The following is a 16,614-nucleotide window of genomic DNA, read 5'->3' as shown; positions in this document are numbered from 1 at the left end:
GAAGGGCCAGGAAGGCGGGCGGGGGCGGGGGCAAGGCGGCCGCGCGGGCCCGAGCGGGCCGGGCCCGGCCGGGGCGGGGCCGGGCGGCGGGCGCGGCCGGACGGGAGTTCCCCGGAGCAGGCTCCTCCAGCCCGAGGCCCGGTGAGTGTGCGAGCAGCCGGGCCCCCTCCCCACGGCTCGATCCCCGCCGGGCCGTCACCCCTCCCCACGCCCGCTCCGTTCCGAGCGGGGAACGGGGGCCGCCGCCGGGAAGGACCTACGGTCGCCTCCCGCAGCGTCTAGGGCGCCCGAACTCCCCCTCCCCCCAGCCGGGTTCGCAGGTGGGGACGCGGGGCTGGCTCTCGACATCCCTGTGGGAGGTGCTGCCTCCCAGGCACCTCCTGCCTCTCCCGACCCGCCCTGCCCTCGCGCCCGGGGGCACAGACACAGTCTGGGATCACCTTGCTGCCCCCCTAATTCCGTCCACACTTCCAGCAGCCCAGGACGCAGCGCCTAGACCGCCACCCCGACAAAAAGACTTCTCTCCAGTAGGGGACAGAGCTTGGGGTCCACCCCCCTTGCCTGGATCCTTCTGCAGTCCCCACGCTTCCCCAATCTAGGGGACGCAGCTATGGACGACATCTTCGCTCAGTGCCGGGAGGGCAACGCGGTGGCCGTCCGCCTGTGGCTGGACAACACGGAGAACGACCTCAACCAGGGGTGAGCTGAGGTGGCTGGTGGGGGAGAGGAAGGGCAAAGACCTGGTCCTCGCCGGATGTGCGGTGCTCCGCTCCGGGGCTGGCGGTGGACTTTCCTCTCGGTCGGATGAGTGCTAAGCACAGCCTGTCGGGGGCAGGGGGGGTCTCCACTCAGGAAGCTGTTGTTTGAGCTGAAACTTGAGTGCTCCGTAAGAATTTCTCAGGCAGAGGCTTCAGAGAACCTTTCCAGCTTGGCCGAACTGCTTGGGCAAAAGCTAGGGGGCATGACACAGAAGAGGGTGTGCGGGAAATTGTCCAGAGTTCCGTATGACTCTGGCCCCAGAACAGAAGACCCAGGTGGGCTGCTGTGGGCTGCAGCATTGGGTACAAGTGGAGAATGACAGGAGATAGGATTGCAAAGGTCTGCAAGAATATGTAGCCTTTAGTCAAGTATTTATTCTAATAAAGCCATGCGATGATATGAGGACTTGCTGGATCTTGGATGCTTTGTGAAGAGCAGATGGCAGAGAGGCAGCGGCCTGATGCATCCCAGAAGTGGAGATGGCTTGGACTAGAACGGGGTGGGTGAAAGAGAAAGAAGTGATCAGAACCCTGAAAGCTGCAGGAGAAAGAGTTAATGAGACTTGGTGAGGGCAGCGAGAAAGGTCAGAAATGATGGCCAGGCCCTCGGGTACATGGAGGTCCTTTCACTGAGAGGGCCAAGACCGAAGGGGGTGGCGGTCCACTCTGGACACGTTAAAGCGGCGACGTGGTGGAGTGGAGCTGCTGCGTGGGCTGCTGGGTGTGCAGACCTGGATTTCGGGAGAGCCCTCGCCTTGAGGCACAGCTTTGGGAGATAATTAGCACGGAGGTGGCACCTGAAGAGGTGGGTCTGAACCCACGGGGATGAGAAACCTGTCAGACCCCAAAGGAGCACCTGGAGGTTGGAGAAACAGGAGGCTGTGGTCATAGGGCTTAGAGCAGCGAAGGCCTCAAGGAAGGGGAGTGGTCAGCAGTGGTACAGGCTGCCAAAAGGGCAAAGACCGTAGGCCCTTGGAAGGAACTACTGAATTCACACAATTAATGACATATTCGATCACCTCTCTGAGGGCTGTTTCCGAGGAAAACGGGAAGAAACCAGACAACACATGGCTCCTTCATTTAAGGATCTACACTGACCACGTCCTGTGCTGGTGCTAGGGGTCCAGGCTCAGCCGTCATGCTCGCCCTCAAGGCCGCGGCCTTGCAGCGGGTTGAACAGGCGGTGAGGACGTAGAGAAAGCAAAGGCAGACAGGTTCTGTAAGGCTGGCTGAGACAGGAAGGCAAGAAAAGCAGTAGTGAAGGTTGATTGAGGATGGCCGCTTTTCTTTATTTAAAATGTTTCTTCTTAAGGTTGGGAGAATGGAGGTCTTGGGTGTGAGCGGCGAGGACCCTGTCATCTTCATCCGGGCGTCTGGGTCCCGGTCAGCTCTACTCTGTTTCTCCAGGGCTTGCAGCCACTTGTGCCATTTTCCATGTCGTTCTTCAAAGGGTGCTTTGACAAAGACAGCAAGCAGTTCCCATTTTGTTGCTAGGGTTATAAAGACTTGGGTGACAAGGTCCAGCGAACCTGAACCTGGCATCTAGGAAAACTGCCGCCAGAAGGTGAAGTGGAGCTGTGTTACTGGAACTGGCGCTGGTTTGCGGGCCCAGCTGGCTACATGCCGGATGTGAAGTGGGGGTGAATTTCCCACAGGCCTCTTGGGAGTTCAAGTGCAGGTTCTGAGGTGACCTGCAGCCTGGCAGTGGGCAGAGCCCTGTGCCCATGCTTTTGCCCACAGCCTCCTGCCTGCTCTGGAGCTAGACTGCCAAAGGCTGATAAGCTGGGGCACAAATTTAAGAGCTGGGATGCACAACTGACTGATAAGCAGGGGGTGGTGACTGCTGAGTGAGAGGGCGGGAACACCGGCCTCCCAGGAAAGCTTCGGGCCCGACTTTGTGAGCAGAGGGGCAGCTGTGGAGGGAAATCGAGCTTAAGGCCACGCCCACCACCCACACTGGCTGTGGGGGCATCCGGACCCCAGATCGGCTCCCGGCCGGCCTGGAGCCCCCCCCACGGGAAGTGACTGCAGCACTAAGGCATCCGGAGGCTGCTGGCCCGGGCCGGGGACCGCCCCTGGCCCCGCCCCCGGGATCCGCTGCGGGACTGGAGGGAGTTGCCTTTTATGGCCCCGGGCTGTCAGGCAAGCCCGACACCCACCCTGTGGTGTTTCCTTGTTGTTTGTACCCTTTTTTACTTTATAAGACACAAGTGTGAGGAAAAGGGAAAGTCAGGTACAACTTTCTCTCTCAAGAAGCCATTCTCATCCTCTGTTTTCTGTGCCCAGGACTGTTTGAGTAGAGGCTCCTGTCTTACGCGGTGGTGTTCGGCTCATCGCTAAGGACTCATCAGAAGCATTTCTCCTTTTCGTCTTAAACCTTTCCAAAACAGGATCTTAATTCCATTCCCTCTTTAGATCTTCATTTCAGCACGCCTGCTCCCTCTCCCACGAGTAGTGGCTTTCCTCTCGCAGCTGCCCTCCTCCCGCTTAGCACGCCTCAACCGCTGCTGTCAAAGCTTCCTCACAGGAAGCTGACAGTCTAATAGACCAGACTTTTACAGTCCTACAAGTCTGACAAGCATTGTGGTAGGGGATGTGCAAGATGCAGAGGAAACTGAAAGGACCCACAGATGATGCAGAGGGCGCAGAGGAAGCCAGACGAAGAAGGCTGCCCCAACCAGATAGGGCAGGCCAGGAAAGAAAGGCTGGTGGGAGAGAGTGATGGAGACAAGACAGTGAAGCCTATGGATGTGTCGGGATGTCGGGGTGGGGGGGGGGAGGTCTGAACCGCCCGCTTTGGGGAGTGCTGGCGGGAATGAGAGTCGCAGTCTTAAGAGAGGTGACGTCTCCCAGGGAGCATGCAGTGCTATCAGTTTGTCGTGCATCAAAGCCTCTGCCCCCATCCCACCTCCAGATCAGTGACCATTGCCCCTTCCTCAAAGGGACGATCACGGCTTCTCCCCCTTGCACTGGGCCTGCCGAGAAGGCCGCTCTGCTGTGGTTGAGATGCTGATCATGCGAGGGGCACGAATCAATGTCATGAACCGTGGGGATGACACGCCCCTGCACCTGGCAGCCAGTCACGGACACCGTGATATCGTACAGAAGGTACGTGCGAACCCCTGCCTCTGTCACCTGCTTGATGTACACGGCTGGAGTCGGGGCAGGCACTATAAATCGGTAGGAGGTATGAGGTCCCCTCTCCCTCCCTGCGGGCCACCACGCTCCTCTCTCATCTGAGACTGACCGAGCCTTCTGCCCCTGTCTGTCTGGCTGTGGGGACCAGCTCCTGCAGTACAAAGCTGACATCAACGCAGTGAATGAGCATGGGAACGTGCCGCTGCACTACGCCTGCTTCTGGGGTCAAGACCAGGTGGCAGAGGTGAGTGCTCGGGCCCTGAGCTCGGGGATGGGTAGGGAGCAAAGTCAGAGCTCGAGGGAGAGGTTCCAGACCTTCAGCCCAGCCTGTGAGAGGGGCTGGGGAGACACGCGCGGGGCCTCTGCTGTGTCTGCATTTACGATCGCTTGGGACTGCCCTCACCACAGCCACCTTTGACCGCAGGACCTGGTGGCTAACGGGGCCCTCGTCAGCATCTGTAACAAGTACGGAGAGATGCCTGTGGACAAAGCCAAGGCACCCCTGAGAGAGCTGCTCCGAGGTCTGTCCCCGCCCCCTGCCCGCACCCTCTTGCCGTGTCCCTGCCCGGCCCCTCCCACCGCGCCAGAGCTGAGACCGAGACACGGCTCTCTTCTCTAGAGCGGGCAGAGAAGATGGGCCAGAACCTGAACCGAATTCCATACAAGGACACATTCTGGAAGGGGACCACCCGCACTCGACCCAGTGAGTCGGCGGCGAGGGGAGGGCGTCACAGGGGCTGGGCCTGGGCTCCCGGGCCTGGGCCGGGGGGCAGCTGGGGACCTGACCGGCCCGCACCCTCAGGGAACGGGACTCTGAACAAGCACTCCGGCATTGACTTCAAGCAGCTCAACTTCTTGACGAAGCTCAACGAGAACCACTCTGGAGAGGTGACCCCCGCCCCTCCTGCCCCCCTGCCCCCCCCCACGGCCCTTGCTCTGCACCCTTGTCAGTGTCTCCTCCGGTCAGTGGCCTCCGATCCAGCCTCCTGACCCTCACCTGTCCCTCAGCTGTGGAAGGGCCGCTGGCAGGGCAATGACATCGTCGTGAAGATGCTGAAGGTTCGCGACTGGAGCACCAGGAAAAGCAGGGACTTCAACGAGGAGTGTCCCCGGCTCAGGTGGGGCAGGGCCTGAACCGAAGCCCTGGTGGCAAGGAAGCCTGTCCAGCACTCAGAGGGGGGCCATTTATACTGATCTCAGCCAGGGACACGCTCTCCTCCTTCCAGGATCTTCTCCCATCCGAACGTGCTCCCGGTGCTGGGTGCCTGTCAGTCGCCACCTGCTCCTCACCCGACCCTCATCACACACTGGATGCCATACGGATCCCTGTACAACGTGCTACACGAGGGCACCAGTGAGTCGGGGAGGCCAGCCCTCGCCGAGGGAGCGGGAGGGGAGGCGTGTGCGCCTCGCCAGACGGTCTGACTCTTGGCTCCCCTCTCAGATTTTGTCGTGGACCAGAGCCAGGCCGTGAAGTTTGCACTGGACATGGCAAGAGGCATGGCCTTCCTACACACGCTAGAGCCCCTGATCCCAAGACATGCACTCAACAGTCGCAGTGTCATGGTGAGGTCGCAGCTGCCGTCCTGGCCCGGGCCCCCAGAAGTCCCGTCCCTGACGAGAGCAGGACTTACCTCTCTCCTCTCACATCGATCTCCTCTTCCGCAGATTGACGAGGACATGACTGCCCGCATCAGCATGGCCGACGTCAAGTTCTCCTTCCAGTGCCCTGGGCGCATGTATGCCCCTGCCTGGGTGGCCCCTGAAGGTGAGTGAGGGCTCTACGCCGGGAGGCAGAGAAGGGGCAACTCAGTAGGGGCGGGAGGGAGCAGAGGCAGGGCAGGCAGCGGGAACAGTTAGCTCCTGTCCCTCCAGCCCTGCAGAAGAAGCCTGAAGACACCAACAGACGCTCAGCAGACATGTGGAGTTTTGCAGTGCTTCTCTGGGAACTGGTGACGCGGGAGGTCCCCTTTGCTGACCTCTCCAACATGGAAATTGGAATGAAGGTGAGCCCACAGCTGGAGACACTTGAGCTGGGGGACTGGTGGTGGTAGGGACCAGAGCTGCAGTGGGGGTAGGCTCTTTCCACATCTGTTCAACGGTACAGAATCCTGCCTGGAGGGCTAGGGGCCTCTCCCCATGAGACTCAAGTTCGGAGACCCACCTTGTTCTTCCCTGTGTCTGCAGGTGGCACTGGAAGGCCTGCGGCCCACCATCCCACCAGGCATCTCCCCCCACGTGTGTAAGCTGATGAAGATCTGCATGAATGAAGACCCTGCGAAGCGGCCCAAGTTCGACATGATCGTTCCCATCCTGGAGAAGATGCAGGACAAGTAGGGCTGGCAAGTCCTGGCCTGAACTCCAGAGGTGTCAGGACACGTTGTGGGGGGGCAGCTCCCCAGAGCAGCAGGCCTCGGGCTGCCGCCCCTGCCTCCAGTCACGGTACTACCCAGCCGGGGGCCCTCCCCTGCCCCCAGCCCTGCCACTGTGGCCCCGCAAGGGAATGGGCTCAAAGCTTTGTCACTTGCCACACGGTGTCTCCCAGCACGGGAGGGATCAGCCCTGCCTGTCACAATAAAGTTTATTATGAAAACAGGCTGGTGTGGGGACAAGGGGACAGACAAGGACATTTAGACCGGGTGGCTCAGGTGAAGTAGTGCGGCTTCTTCACATTGATGCCATACTCGCTGAGGGCAGGGGTCAAGTCCTCCATGGTCAGAGTGTACTTGCGGTCCTGAGGGAAGAGGGAAGGGCACCAGCTGAACACGGCCATTCCAGGTTTCAGTCCCGGGTGGGTGGCCCTGAGCAGGGCTTCCACCTCCCCTAGGGCTCAGTTTCCTTCCCTCAAAGGGGTCTCAGGATAGCTTAAGCCTCTGCTGCCGCAGGAGGAACTACTGACTCAGGGAGCCTCCCCTCACACCTTGCTCTTGCTTCGGGAGCTGCCAGAGGCCGTGCCCTTCATTTTGCAGTGCTGTAGGGCATCATTGGCAATATCTGAGATGAATTTCTGGGCAGCTAGGGAGATGAGCCGAATTCTAGAGAGAGAAAAAAATGGTGTGAGAAGGCGAAGGAAAACAAACGCCACACACAAGCAGCCAAGGCTCTAGCCTGCCCAGAGGCTGGTTACTCACATGCGTGGGTCCGAGGCCTCAAAACCAGCGCGGTTCAGGTAGTAACCAGTCACTGCATCAGGGATCTGAGAAACCAATTAGACGACCGTCAGTTAATCCTGTGCATTCCTGGGCTGGGCGGGCGGGTGAGGGAGTGGAAGCCAGCCCCGGTTATCAGGAAGCTGCCAGTTTGTGTGGACAGAAGGGATCAATCACGAGAGCTAGCGGGGCAGTAAATACAGGAGGAGGAGGACGCTGCCGATGCAGGTGGTGTGGCCCAAGTTGGCGTGACAGCGGGCAAACAGCCTGGCTCGGGCGGGAAGCCCACCGTAGGCGTGTAATCCTCCAGCTGCATCAGGAAGTCCACCAAAGGCGTGCTGGACACCACCGGCTTCACGTCTCCGTTGGCCGCGCTTGGCAGCACGTACACCCCGTTAGACATGGCCCCCTCCGGGGGCGCCGCGCCGCCCGCCGACACCGGAGCTGGAGGAGAACCAGCCAAGTGAGACACGGAGGTGGGAGCGCGGGGGCCCAGCGGGGTCTCTGCCTTGCACCCTCCGCCCGCACCCGCCGCTGGGCCCAGCCCGAGGCGCTGCCCTCGCCCTCACCCGGCCCGGCCCTCACCCGCCCCGCGCCGCTCGGCCGGCTCCCCGGCCCGCGCCGCCACGGGCCCCGTGCCCCCGGCCGCAGCTCCGGCCCCAGGCCCCCCAGCTGTCCCCGCGGGGCTGGCCTTATTCTCCGCAGCGGTGCCGGCGGGCAGCGCGGCGGGGGCCGAGACCGCGGGCGCCGGGCCCGGGGCCGAGGCGGCGGAGGCCGGCGCCGCCTCGGGGTCCGCGCCGGAGCCGCTGCAGCTCATCGGGCCGGTGGGAGAGGCGGCGAACAGAGCCGCTTCCGCTTCCGCTCACGTTACGCACCAGCAGGGGTGACGTCACGCGCCTCGAGCCCCGCCCCGCCCCCGCCCCTGCCGCGCTCGCTCCTCCCTTTGGCCTCCCGCCTCTTCTCGCTGCCTCTCCGCTCGCTGCTGCTGGACAAAGGCCGGAGGGCGGAGACCGGGCGCGGACATTTCGGCTCCCGTCCCCCGTCCTTCTAGCCTGTTCCGCTGGAATGGGAGTCCTCGAATGTCGCGAACTCGCTTCTGCGGGTCTCAGGCCTCCTCACCCAGCCCTGCGCCTTGCTTTGGGGCTCATCGTCCCAACAGCTCTGGACCACCGGTCGCCTGCCAGTTGACATCCTTTCTGATCTCCTTATTCAACCATTTAAGGGTTTGCTGTGGAGTTGAAAGCCAGCCGCCCAGAAGTGAGGGCAGCAGTATAGCTCATAGTGCTGCTGCAGATGGGGAGGGAGGTACTGTCCGCCCTCCGTATAGGTGGGGAGGGCTGGACAGGATGGGTTCCTGGATTTCCCCCCCCCCACCGCCCCGCCATCACCATGGATGCCGAGATCCGTGGATGCTCAAGTCCCTTATATAAAATGGCAGAGTATTTGTTCACTTTTAAGTTATCTCTGGATTACTTAAGAGCACCTAATACAATGTAAATGCTCTGTAAGTAGTTGCATGGTCAGTCCCACTTTTGTTTTTTATAACTTTCTGGAATTTCCCCCCCTCCCCGGAATATCTTCAATTCGTGGTTGAATTCATGGATGCAGAACCGGAGGGTACAGAGGGCTGACTGTCTTTCAGCCTGAATAAACAACATGTGCAAAATCACAGCCAGTGAAAAAGTAGTGTTTCCAAGGCAGCAAATTTATTTAATTCCTATTTGCCAGTCCTGAGCTAGGGCCTGCTTATACAGAGTTAAGTAAGACAAGATTCTAGTCTTCTAGGCACCAGTGGTCTTGGAAAGGGAGGCAAACAGGTAAACTGGCAATTTCGGCACGATGGGGTGTTTCCAATACTGGAGGCAGACACGGCACGCGGGGCCAGGGATGGGAACTACCAGCTGCTGCCTACTTCTTTGTGTCCAGGGCCTTCTATCAACTTTATTCTATTTTCTGATTCCCTGAATACTATGAAAGGTAGGTATCAATATCCTCACTTAACAGATGAGGGAAAAGGCTCAAAGAGATGAATTTACTTGCCCAAGGCTCTTTCCTAGTCTGTAGCAGAACCAAGAATCAAACAGGTTTGGTGTTAAAAATCTGGGATTTTTTTGCCATACCAAAATCAACTAGCTTCAGGGAGCCAACAGTTTCATAAGAGAAGGGGACTTCCGAGCTGAGTCTTGAAAGAAGTGTGGAATCAAGCAGGCAGAGGGGACCAGGGCAGTGTTAAAATGGTACGGACGACCTTGAGCAAAAGTGAATGTGTGTATGGGGAGAGCGGGGAAGAATAAATTTGTTACCCAGGAACAAACAGCAAGGAAAGGATTAGGTTTGTGAGTCGTGATAAAAAGCCTGAACTCTATCCAGTCGTCTTCAAAAGGTCTTAATTAATTAAATGACCTCATGGGAATTGGATCTTAGTCTGGTAGATGGATTTTGGGGGGTCATGACCATAGCATGCAGTAGCTCCTGCACCAGGGATCACACCCGAGCCACAACCGGGAGCACAGCCGCAGGAGTGACCACATCAGATCCTTAACCATTAGGCCACCAGAGAATGCCCTGCTGGATGGCTTTAAGGAAGGACGGGAAGTAAGGACACTTCTTACAAAAGGGCCTCTGCAATTCAGAGAAGAGAGTATGGCTCAAAGCTAATGTAGTAGCAGCAGAGATAGATAGATGAGTTCTAGATATTCTTTTTTTTTTTTTTTTTTTTTTTTTTTTTTTGTCTTTTTGCCTTTTTCTAGGGCTGCATCAGTGGCATATGGAGGTTCCCAGGCTAGGGGTTGAATCGGAGCTGTGGCCACCAGCCTACACCACAGCCACAGCAATGTGGGATCTGAGCCACATCTGCAACTTACACCACAGCTCACGGCAACGCTGGATCCTTACCCCACTGAGAAAGGTCAGGGATCGAACTCACAATCTCATGGTTCCTAGTCGGATTCGTTAACCACTGAGCCACGATGGGAACTCCCAAATTCTAGATATTCTTAGGAGGTATAATTGGCAGGACTTGGGGACTGATAAAGATATATTTAAGAGGTAAAGTCAGCAGGACTTGTCGATTGAAGGTGGTGATGCGGGGAGCTGAAGGAAATGAGACTCTAGGCTGACGCTGTAGGTTTCTGGCTTGGTTGGATGAAATTGTCATTTACAAAGCAGAAACACGACAGTCTGGGATTTGGAGGAAGAGCGATGAAGGACTGAGTGTCACACAGCTTTTGCACTTGAGGCATCAATCCCTGCTGGAGAGGCAGTCTGATTTAATGAGATGGTGATGGCTGGGGATGCCAGCGGTTGATTTGTTTGCGGAGACGATGAGAAGAGCAGAAGGGTAAGGCTGGAGCCGTGAAGGACACCAGCATTCAGTGAGGAAGCAGAGAAAGAGGAAAGAGAGGATGAAAGAGGAAGAGGGGGTGGTCAGAGACCCCGAAAGCCAGGGCAGGAGAGGGGGCAGGCACCGGTGACAGAGCTCGTAAAGCCAAGACTGGCACGTGTGCGCCGGACCAGGGAGGAGTGAGAAAGTGAGAGAGCAGAGGCCTCAAGGCAATGAATTGAGGAGTGAAGCTGAGGGGAAGCAGGGTATACAGATAGTGCCGGCAACCCCGTGGAAAAGCCTTGCTGAAAAGCCCAAGAAGACATGGGGGCAGGGGGGGAGGGGGTGGTTCGGGGAGGCTCCCGGACAGTGCATCAGTAGAGGGGCCTGGGACAGGTGAAGGGGGCCCTGAGTGTGATGGCGCAGGTGGGCTTAGCAGTCAAGTGCACAGCCTTTCCGGGCTGGGGAGAGCAGCTGTGTGCAGCGATCAGCAGTTGAGGGTTCATCAGGGCTTCTGGCAGTGCAGAATAAGGGACGGAGCCACCAGCTGTGGGGCAGCGGACAGGCCCCCTTTTCTAGCAGCACAGGGTCAAGGGTCGATTAGTGTCTTCAGCAGAGCTGGGAAGTTGGGTGTCCCCCAGCCTGTCACAGGATCCCAGCCAGGGCCCGAGCAGAAACCTTGGCCCTCCACCTCCTCATTCAGACAGGACTCGTGGCAGCCATGGGTCACCTAAGGGGGAGGGGCATCAGAGCTGGCCCGCTGGTGCCAGGACGCTCCCACCCCATCAGAATCGCCCTTGAGTTCATCTCAGCACTCGCCATACTCATGAAAATGTCTACACCCCTTCCTGCCACACTCACATCAAAGAGCCCTGCTCCATGCTGCTTGTAGAGCCTTGGGTTGAGAAAGCCAAGAGGTGGGTGGCCTCTGAGGATTCTGTGCTCATTTATCAGGGACAGGAATCCCCCGAACACGGGAGTGGAGGCCTGCAAGGGTGAGGGCGCAAGTACAGGTTAGAGGTCGGAGTGACTGGACGCTGGGGGGTGGGGGTCGGGAAGGATCGGGGCTCTGAGGAGCCAGGGGCTCTGTGAGCAAGGTCTTGGGGCAGAGGAGAAGGGCAGTTCCTGGGCAGGGGCTGGAGCCAGGCTGATTCTCACCGAGGTGCCAGACACCCACGGAATGGGCACGTGGTTGCTGACCACCCAGTAGCCATCGGAGAGGGCAGCCACGTCTGGGTAGGCACGGCCGCTTGCATTGAAGTAGCTGGATGGTGGCAGGTGTGGGCTAGAGGTCAGGTACGAGGTGACAGCTTCCTCCTGAAAGGTATCCTCGAGTGAGTATTGTCTGCCCAACTGAGGACCCCCCACCCCCGCGTCCGTCCACACAAACGGGACCGTACCTGGTATGAAGGCCGGGGGAACACGTTGCTGAAGCCGCCACCGCTGATATAGTCAACGACCTCATTTGTGATTCGGAAAGGATTCTGGAAGGATGTGCCTCCCACCGTGGTGACGTAGGGGCTGAGGGCAGAAGCAGCACTCAGATTGGACGGGTCCTGAGGGCAGCTCTGGGATGCGTGGGGTGGGCGACTTTGGCCTGGGTCTTGCTGGAGGGGCTGGACTCTGGGGAGGCATGTCCGTGGGGACGACTGAGGGGTCTTGAGCCCTCAAGGCTGGCCTGAGGTGACTCTGTACACTTTTGCCTACAGAACGCCCGCCAAATCCTCCACTAAGATGCCTGGGGACTGAGGAAGCAGAACACCAGGAGCTGTGTCCTGCTCAAGAGACTTGGGGCTTAGGCGTTCCCATTGTGGCTCAGTGGTTAATAAAATCGACTAGCATCCATGAGGACGCAGGTTCGATCCCTGGCCTCGCTCGGTGGGTTAAGGATCCAGCATTGCCGTGAGCACTGGAGTACGTCACCTATGTGGCCTGGATCCCAAGCTGCTGTGGCTGTGGTGTAGCCCGGCAGCTACACCTTTTATGGGACCCCTAGCCTGGGACACTCCGTGTGCCACGGTGCGGACAAAAGACGAAAATATAAGAGAGACTTGAGGCTTGGGACCTACAGGAAGAAGAGGGGGTGCCGGAAGCAGAGTTGAGCTGAGGGCGGAGCCACAGGAGCCCCTGGTGGGTCGCTCGGTTCCAGATCACGAGGTCACAGGAGAAAGGCTGGTGGTCACAGGTGAGTGGTTTCGGGGTGCTTACCTGGAGGCAGGGAAGCTGGGACGGAACTGGTGTCTTCCAGAGACTGACCAACACCCAGCCCCACTGTCACCTGGGAGAGAGACCCAAGTTTAGCACTCAGATTACTTGGTCAGAGCTTGGAATGTGGGTTCAGTTGCGAGGGAGGAAACTCAAGGGTCAGTCATTACTGCCGGAGGTCAGAGTTTAGCGGTCAGGCCAGTGGTCCCTGCTGAGTTCAGACTGTGATCGGAGATCAGGTCCAGGAGTCGCTATGGGGTCAAGGCTCTCCTGGGGGGGGGGGGGCGTCTAGGTTCAGAGTAGGAGGTCACCTGAGGCAAAGAGCAGGGTGAGCCCCCGAGCAGCAGCCTTCATGAGCTCGACGTTGACGCGCTGGATGTAGGCGCTGCTGAGGGAGTCCTCGTCATCCCCGTAGCTCACGGTGTGCACGTGTGGCAGGGCCGACTCGTTACTGAGCAGCAGGAGCCACTGCAGGAAGGGCTCCTGTGACTCGTGCCGGCCTGGATTGTTTGGGGGGGAAGGCAGAAGGGCCGTCATGTGGGGTGGTTGTCAGGACCTCCCTCCAGCTCGTGCGGTTCCCTCGGGGGAGCAGAGAAAACCGCCCCACCCCCGCCGGCCGGTCCCCTGGCTGTACCCGGGCTGCTGTAGACCCAGGTGGAGATGTTGGCGCCGGCGCTCATCAGGTACTCCACGTCTAGGCTGGCCTCGATCCCGGCCCGGCCCCGGCCCTGCTGCCCCACCACGCGGGCTACGGCTGCCTGGTGCACAAAGCTCCCACCGAAGAGGCGCATGAACTCGGCCAGGTCGGAGGCGTGGAAATACTGCTCCAGGAACTAGGAGGGCGTCAGAGCAGAGGCCGGGGGTCAGAGGCCGCAGCCCTGGGGGTCAGGTCGGGGATGCCGTCCCAGATGGCAGGACTGGGCATGAGCGCCAGGGGCTGGAGTCGGAGAGCCAGTCCCCTGGGGAGGCTGCAAGGACCTGGGGCTCTCTGCACGGCTCACCTGGGCACAGGCTTGGCTGTTGTTGGTGGCGCCAGAGCCCACATCTTGTGCCGTCAAGTTGTACCGCTTGCGGATCACGGACGGGGTCACCCCCAGGTGCAGGCCCAGGGTCCCCGTCACCTGTGGCTCAGGGCGCTGCCTCAGGGTTGATGTGGGGGGAAAGCGGTGCAGCCCCCCCACTGTGGGGGAGGGGTCAGGATTGAGGAGGAGATCTTTTAGACCCCAGCCCCCACTTTACCACTAACCCCTCTCCAGCCACCCCCCACGGCATCTTGTTTTCTGTTTTTGTTTTTTTTGTCCTTTTAGCGGCATTTGGAGGTTCCCAGGCCAGGGGTGCCATCAGAGCTGTAGCTGCAGGCCTATACCACAGCCACGGCAACACGGGATCCGAGCCACGCCTGCCGTCTACACCACAGCCACAGCATCGCAGGATCCTTAACCCACTGAGCGAGGCCAGGGATCGAACCCGCATCCTCATGGATACTAGCTGGGTTCGTTTTAACCACTGAGCCATGACGGGAACTCCTCCCCCACGGCATCTAAATTCCAGAAGATGCCTTCTTCTCTAGGTTCCAGGCTCTGCCTGTCCCAACCCTCGCCAACCCCACTGGGTGTTACCAAAGTCCACGTGGGAGGCCAAGGCCTTCGGGAGTCTGTAGGGATGCGGGGACCTTACAGCATGGGTCTCTGCAGGTCCCCCCACATAGCGATGGAACTCAGCCCCAGAGAGCAGCAGCTCCGCCTGTCTGGAGGTCAGAGATCAGAGGACAGAGGTCAGAAAGCACAGAGTGAAGCAGAGGCTGCCTGAGCATCCCTGGGCAGTTAGTGGTATTTTTCAACCACAGCCCCTGGCAAGCTCTCAGCTCCCTCCCGCCGGAGTGACTAATCTCCTTATTGGGAGATTATTTCCCTCTCACCGGACACTCAGCCAGCAAGTCAGAAAGTCCTGTGTGGTCACCGAGTGACAGTTCCGGGCTCCAGCCGCCAAAAGCCATTTTTGGACCATGTGGAGTGTCAGTTGCGATGGCCGGACCAGGTCAGCCACATCCTCTAGGGCCAGGTACTTTCCTGCAGAGAGTCCAGAGAGGCTCTTGCCTTCATTCATTGCTTTTCCAAGTTGCTCTTTTTGGACCTCACTCGGGACTTCCCAGGGAAACTGGAGCAGGGTCTTGAGGGGTGCATGGGGACCATCTAGTAAAAAGGCAAAGCTGTGCAGGTGCAGGCTGATGGAGGAAAAATGGATTTCTCCTAAAGGCCAGGAAGTTGCAAATGCTGGCCAGAGCAAGCATTGTCATGATTGCGAAAAACCAGTGAGATTAATAGGTTACAATTGTTCATTTTACATTTACTTCCAAAAAAAGTTTTCAAGATTTTCCGAGCCAATGGTGACCTCTGATTTAGCTCACATCTTCATACTCATTAATTTTTAGCCTAACTTGATGGTGAGTCACTGCTGTCCTGCCTGGAGCCACGCACACACCTGCTGGGTGAGTCTGAGACTGCCCCGCGCACACACACGCCCCTTCCCCCACCACGAAGGGCTTGCAACAGGGGAGGCACACGATCCAGCTTGACCACTGGAGCAAATTACGGATCGTCAAGGAATGGTGAGAAGTGGGAGTTTCGGAGTTGGAGCCGCAGCCTTGGGGTCGGATGGAGGAGTGAATGGGAGTGAGTGTGAGGAGCAGGGAGGGGAATTTGAGGTCATGAGGCTCCCGTCTGTACCGGATGCTACTTGGCCATTTGTCGGGCAGCTGTTATATAGCAGAATCAGAATTTGAAACCAGATCTGATGACCAAGCCTGTACTCTTAACCACATTCATTTTCCGTTTTTTGTTTATTTGCCTTTTTTTTTTTTTTTGTCTTTTTTTTTTTTTCTTTTTAGGGCCACACCTGCGGCCTATGGAGGTTCCCAGGCTAGGGGGCGAATCAGAGCTGTAGCCGCCGGCCTACACCACAGCCACAGCAATGCCAGATCCGAGCCTCGTCTGCGACCTACACCACAGCTCACGGCAACACCGGATCCTTAACCCACTGAGCGAGGCCAGGGATCAAACCTGCATCCTCATAGATCCCAGTCAGATTTGTTTCCACTGAGTCATGACAGGAACTCCCTCCAATTCACTTTTCTATTTGGAACCTCTTCAGTGATGGCCACTGCCATTCGTCTGCCCTGTATCAGCCCCTCAGACAGGCACCGAGAGCATGTCTGTGACCCGACCTGTACCATCCATGCTCAGCCCAGCCCAGACCCTCCACTGGCATCCCACATGGCTCCCTCCTGCCCCCACCCCCCGCCCCGTCCTGACAGGCACCGTAGCGAGGAGAGCCAGGGTCCGACACAGCCTGCACCAGCTCAGACAGTCTGTCCACGTTCTGCTGTCTCAGGGCAAAGGTGAGACTCAGCTCTTCCTCAGGGTCCGCACGGCCCAGGGACACCCAGCCTGGGGGCAGCCTGCAGGGTCAGGGGCCTTTGTTAGGGCGGGGATGGCAAAGATTTGTTGTGAAGGGTTCGGCATTGGGTCTAGCCCTTGGGGAGGGTTCCAGAAGCAGCTTCGGATCACAGCAGGTGGGTGACCAGGAACTGAGGCTGGGAACCTGGGCTGAGGAGCGGGTACCAGGGGCGGGGAAGGGGTGAGGGAGGCTGGAACCAGGACAGTGGGTGCAGGACAGGCCACGGGGAGGGGGCGGTCGGCGCTAAGTCAACTCACGTCCGCTGCTGGTCAGGCTCCGGGCTGTAACTGCACTGGCCGGCGACAGAGAGGGCGAGGAGCCCAAGGAGGCTGCAGGGGCGGCACGTGGGTTTCAGCAGGAGCCGTGCCACCATGGCAGTCCCACCCCCAACGTGGTTCCCTTCTCCGGGGCCCCCAGTTTCTCACCAGGCTCGGGGTCCCATCCGGCCTTTCTGCAGATCTGCTGTCATATGACAGATCACGTGAGGCCTGTCCCGCCTCCACCACCACCACCTCCCTCTCTGCCTAGAAACTAGTGACGGTGCTGGCTCCTCCCTCGAATGGGCGGTGCTGAATGCTGGGGACAC

General features: G+C 58.8%; 3 protein-coding genes across 6 annotated transcripts; 1 reads left to right on the top strand and 2 right to left on the bottom strand.

The window, feature by feature from the left end:
• The first annotated feature begins 77 nt into the window (after nucleotides 1-77).
• ILK (integrin linked kinase) lies at nucleotides 78-6,489 on the top strand. Of its 3 annotated transcripts, none has more exons than XM_003357131.5 (13): nucleotides 78-141; nucleotides 600-699; nucleotides 3,701-3,866; nucleotides 4,045-4,140; nucleotides 4,321-4,417; nucleotides 4,516-4,599; nucleotides 4,699-4,784; nucleotides 4,905-5,014; nucleotides 5,123-5,250; nucleotides 5,341-5,462; nucleotides 5,565-5,664; nucleotides 5,772-5,902; nucleotides 6,084-6,489. In XM_003357131.5, the coding sequence occupies exons 2-13, from the start codon at nucleotides 611-613 to the stop codon at nucleotides 6,231-6,233; spliced, it is 1,359 nt and encodes a 452-aa protein (XP_003357179.1). In that variant the 5' UTR covers nucleotides 78-141; nucleotides 600-610; the 3' UTR covers nucleotides 6,234-6,489. The 3 variants fall into 3 exon arrangements, with proteins under 3 accessions (XP_003357179.1, XP_005656653.1, XP_005656654.1); XM_005656596.4 differs by having other exon boundaries at nucleotides 478-699; XM_005656597.4 differs by having other exon boundaries at nucleotides 475-699.
• TAF10 (TATA-box binding protein associated factor 10) lies at nucleotides 6,460-7,889 on the bottom strand. Its single transcript, XM_021062337.2, has 5 exons — nucleotides 7,631-7,889; nucleotides 7,335-7,489; nucleotides 7,028-7,092; nucleotides 6,817-6,931; nucleotides 6,460-6,630 (listed from the first exon to the last, which is right to left on the bottom strand). The coding sequence occupies exons 1-5, from the start codon at nucleotides 7,860-7,862 to the stop codon at nucleotides 6,541-6,543; spliced, it is 657 nt and encodes a 218-aa protein (XP_020917996.2). The 5' UTR covers nucleotides 7,863-7,889; the 3' UTR covers nucleotides 6,460-6,540.
• Nucleotides 7,890-8,729: 840 nt separating this feature from the next.
• TPP1 (tripeptidyl peptidase 1) lies at nucleotides 8,730-16,499 on the bottom strand. 2 transcript variants are annotated; one of them, XM_003357132.5, is made up of 13 exons: nucleotides 16,454-16,499; nucleotides 16,286-16,357; nucleotides 15,890-16,029; nucleotides 14,491-14,641; nucleotides 14,192-14,319; nucleotides 13,574-13,752; nucleotides 13,207-13,405; nucleotides 12,884-13,072; nucleotides 12,576-12,645; nucleotides 11,768-11,888; nucleotides 11,526-11,684; nucleotides 11,229-11,354; nucleotides 8,730-11,097 (listed from the first exon to the last, which is right to left on the bottom strand). In XM_003357132.5, exons 1-13 carry the CDS (start codon nucleotides 16,495-16,497, stop codon nucleotides 10,957-10,959), a joined length of 1,719 nt encoding a protein of 572 aa, XP_003357180.1. In that variant the 5' UTR covers nucleotides 16,498-16,499; the 3' UTR covers nucleotides 8,730-10,956. The 2 variants fall into 2 exon arrangements, with proteins under 2 accessions (XP_003357180.1, XP_013844908.1); XM_013989454.3 differs by lacking the exon at nucleotides 15,890-16,029.
• Between the last annotated feature and the right edge of the window lie 115 nt (nucleotides 16,500-16,614).

The sequence above is a fragment of the Sus scrofa genome, chromosome 9, assembly GCF_054392235.1.
Source record: "Sus scrofa isolate SSC_HxYL_T2T_F1_AM1 chromosome 9, Sscrofa_HxYL_maternal_Yorkshire_Landrace_v2.0, whole genome shotgun sequence".
Lineage (NCBI taxonomy): Eukaryota > Metazoa > Chordata > Mammalia > Artiodactyla > Suidae > Sus > Sus scrofa.
Note: the sequence above shows the minus strand (reverse complement) of the source record. Positions and strands in the feature narration are given on the sequence as shown.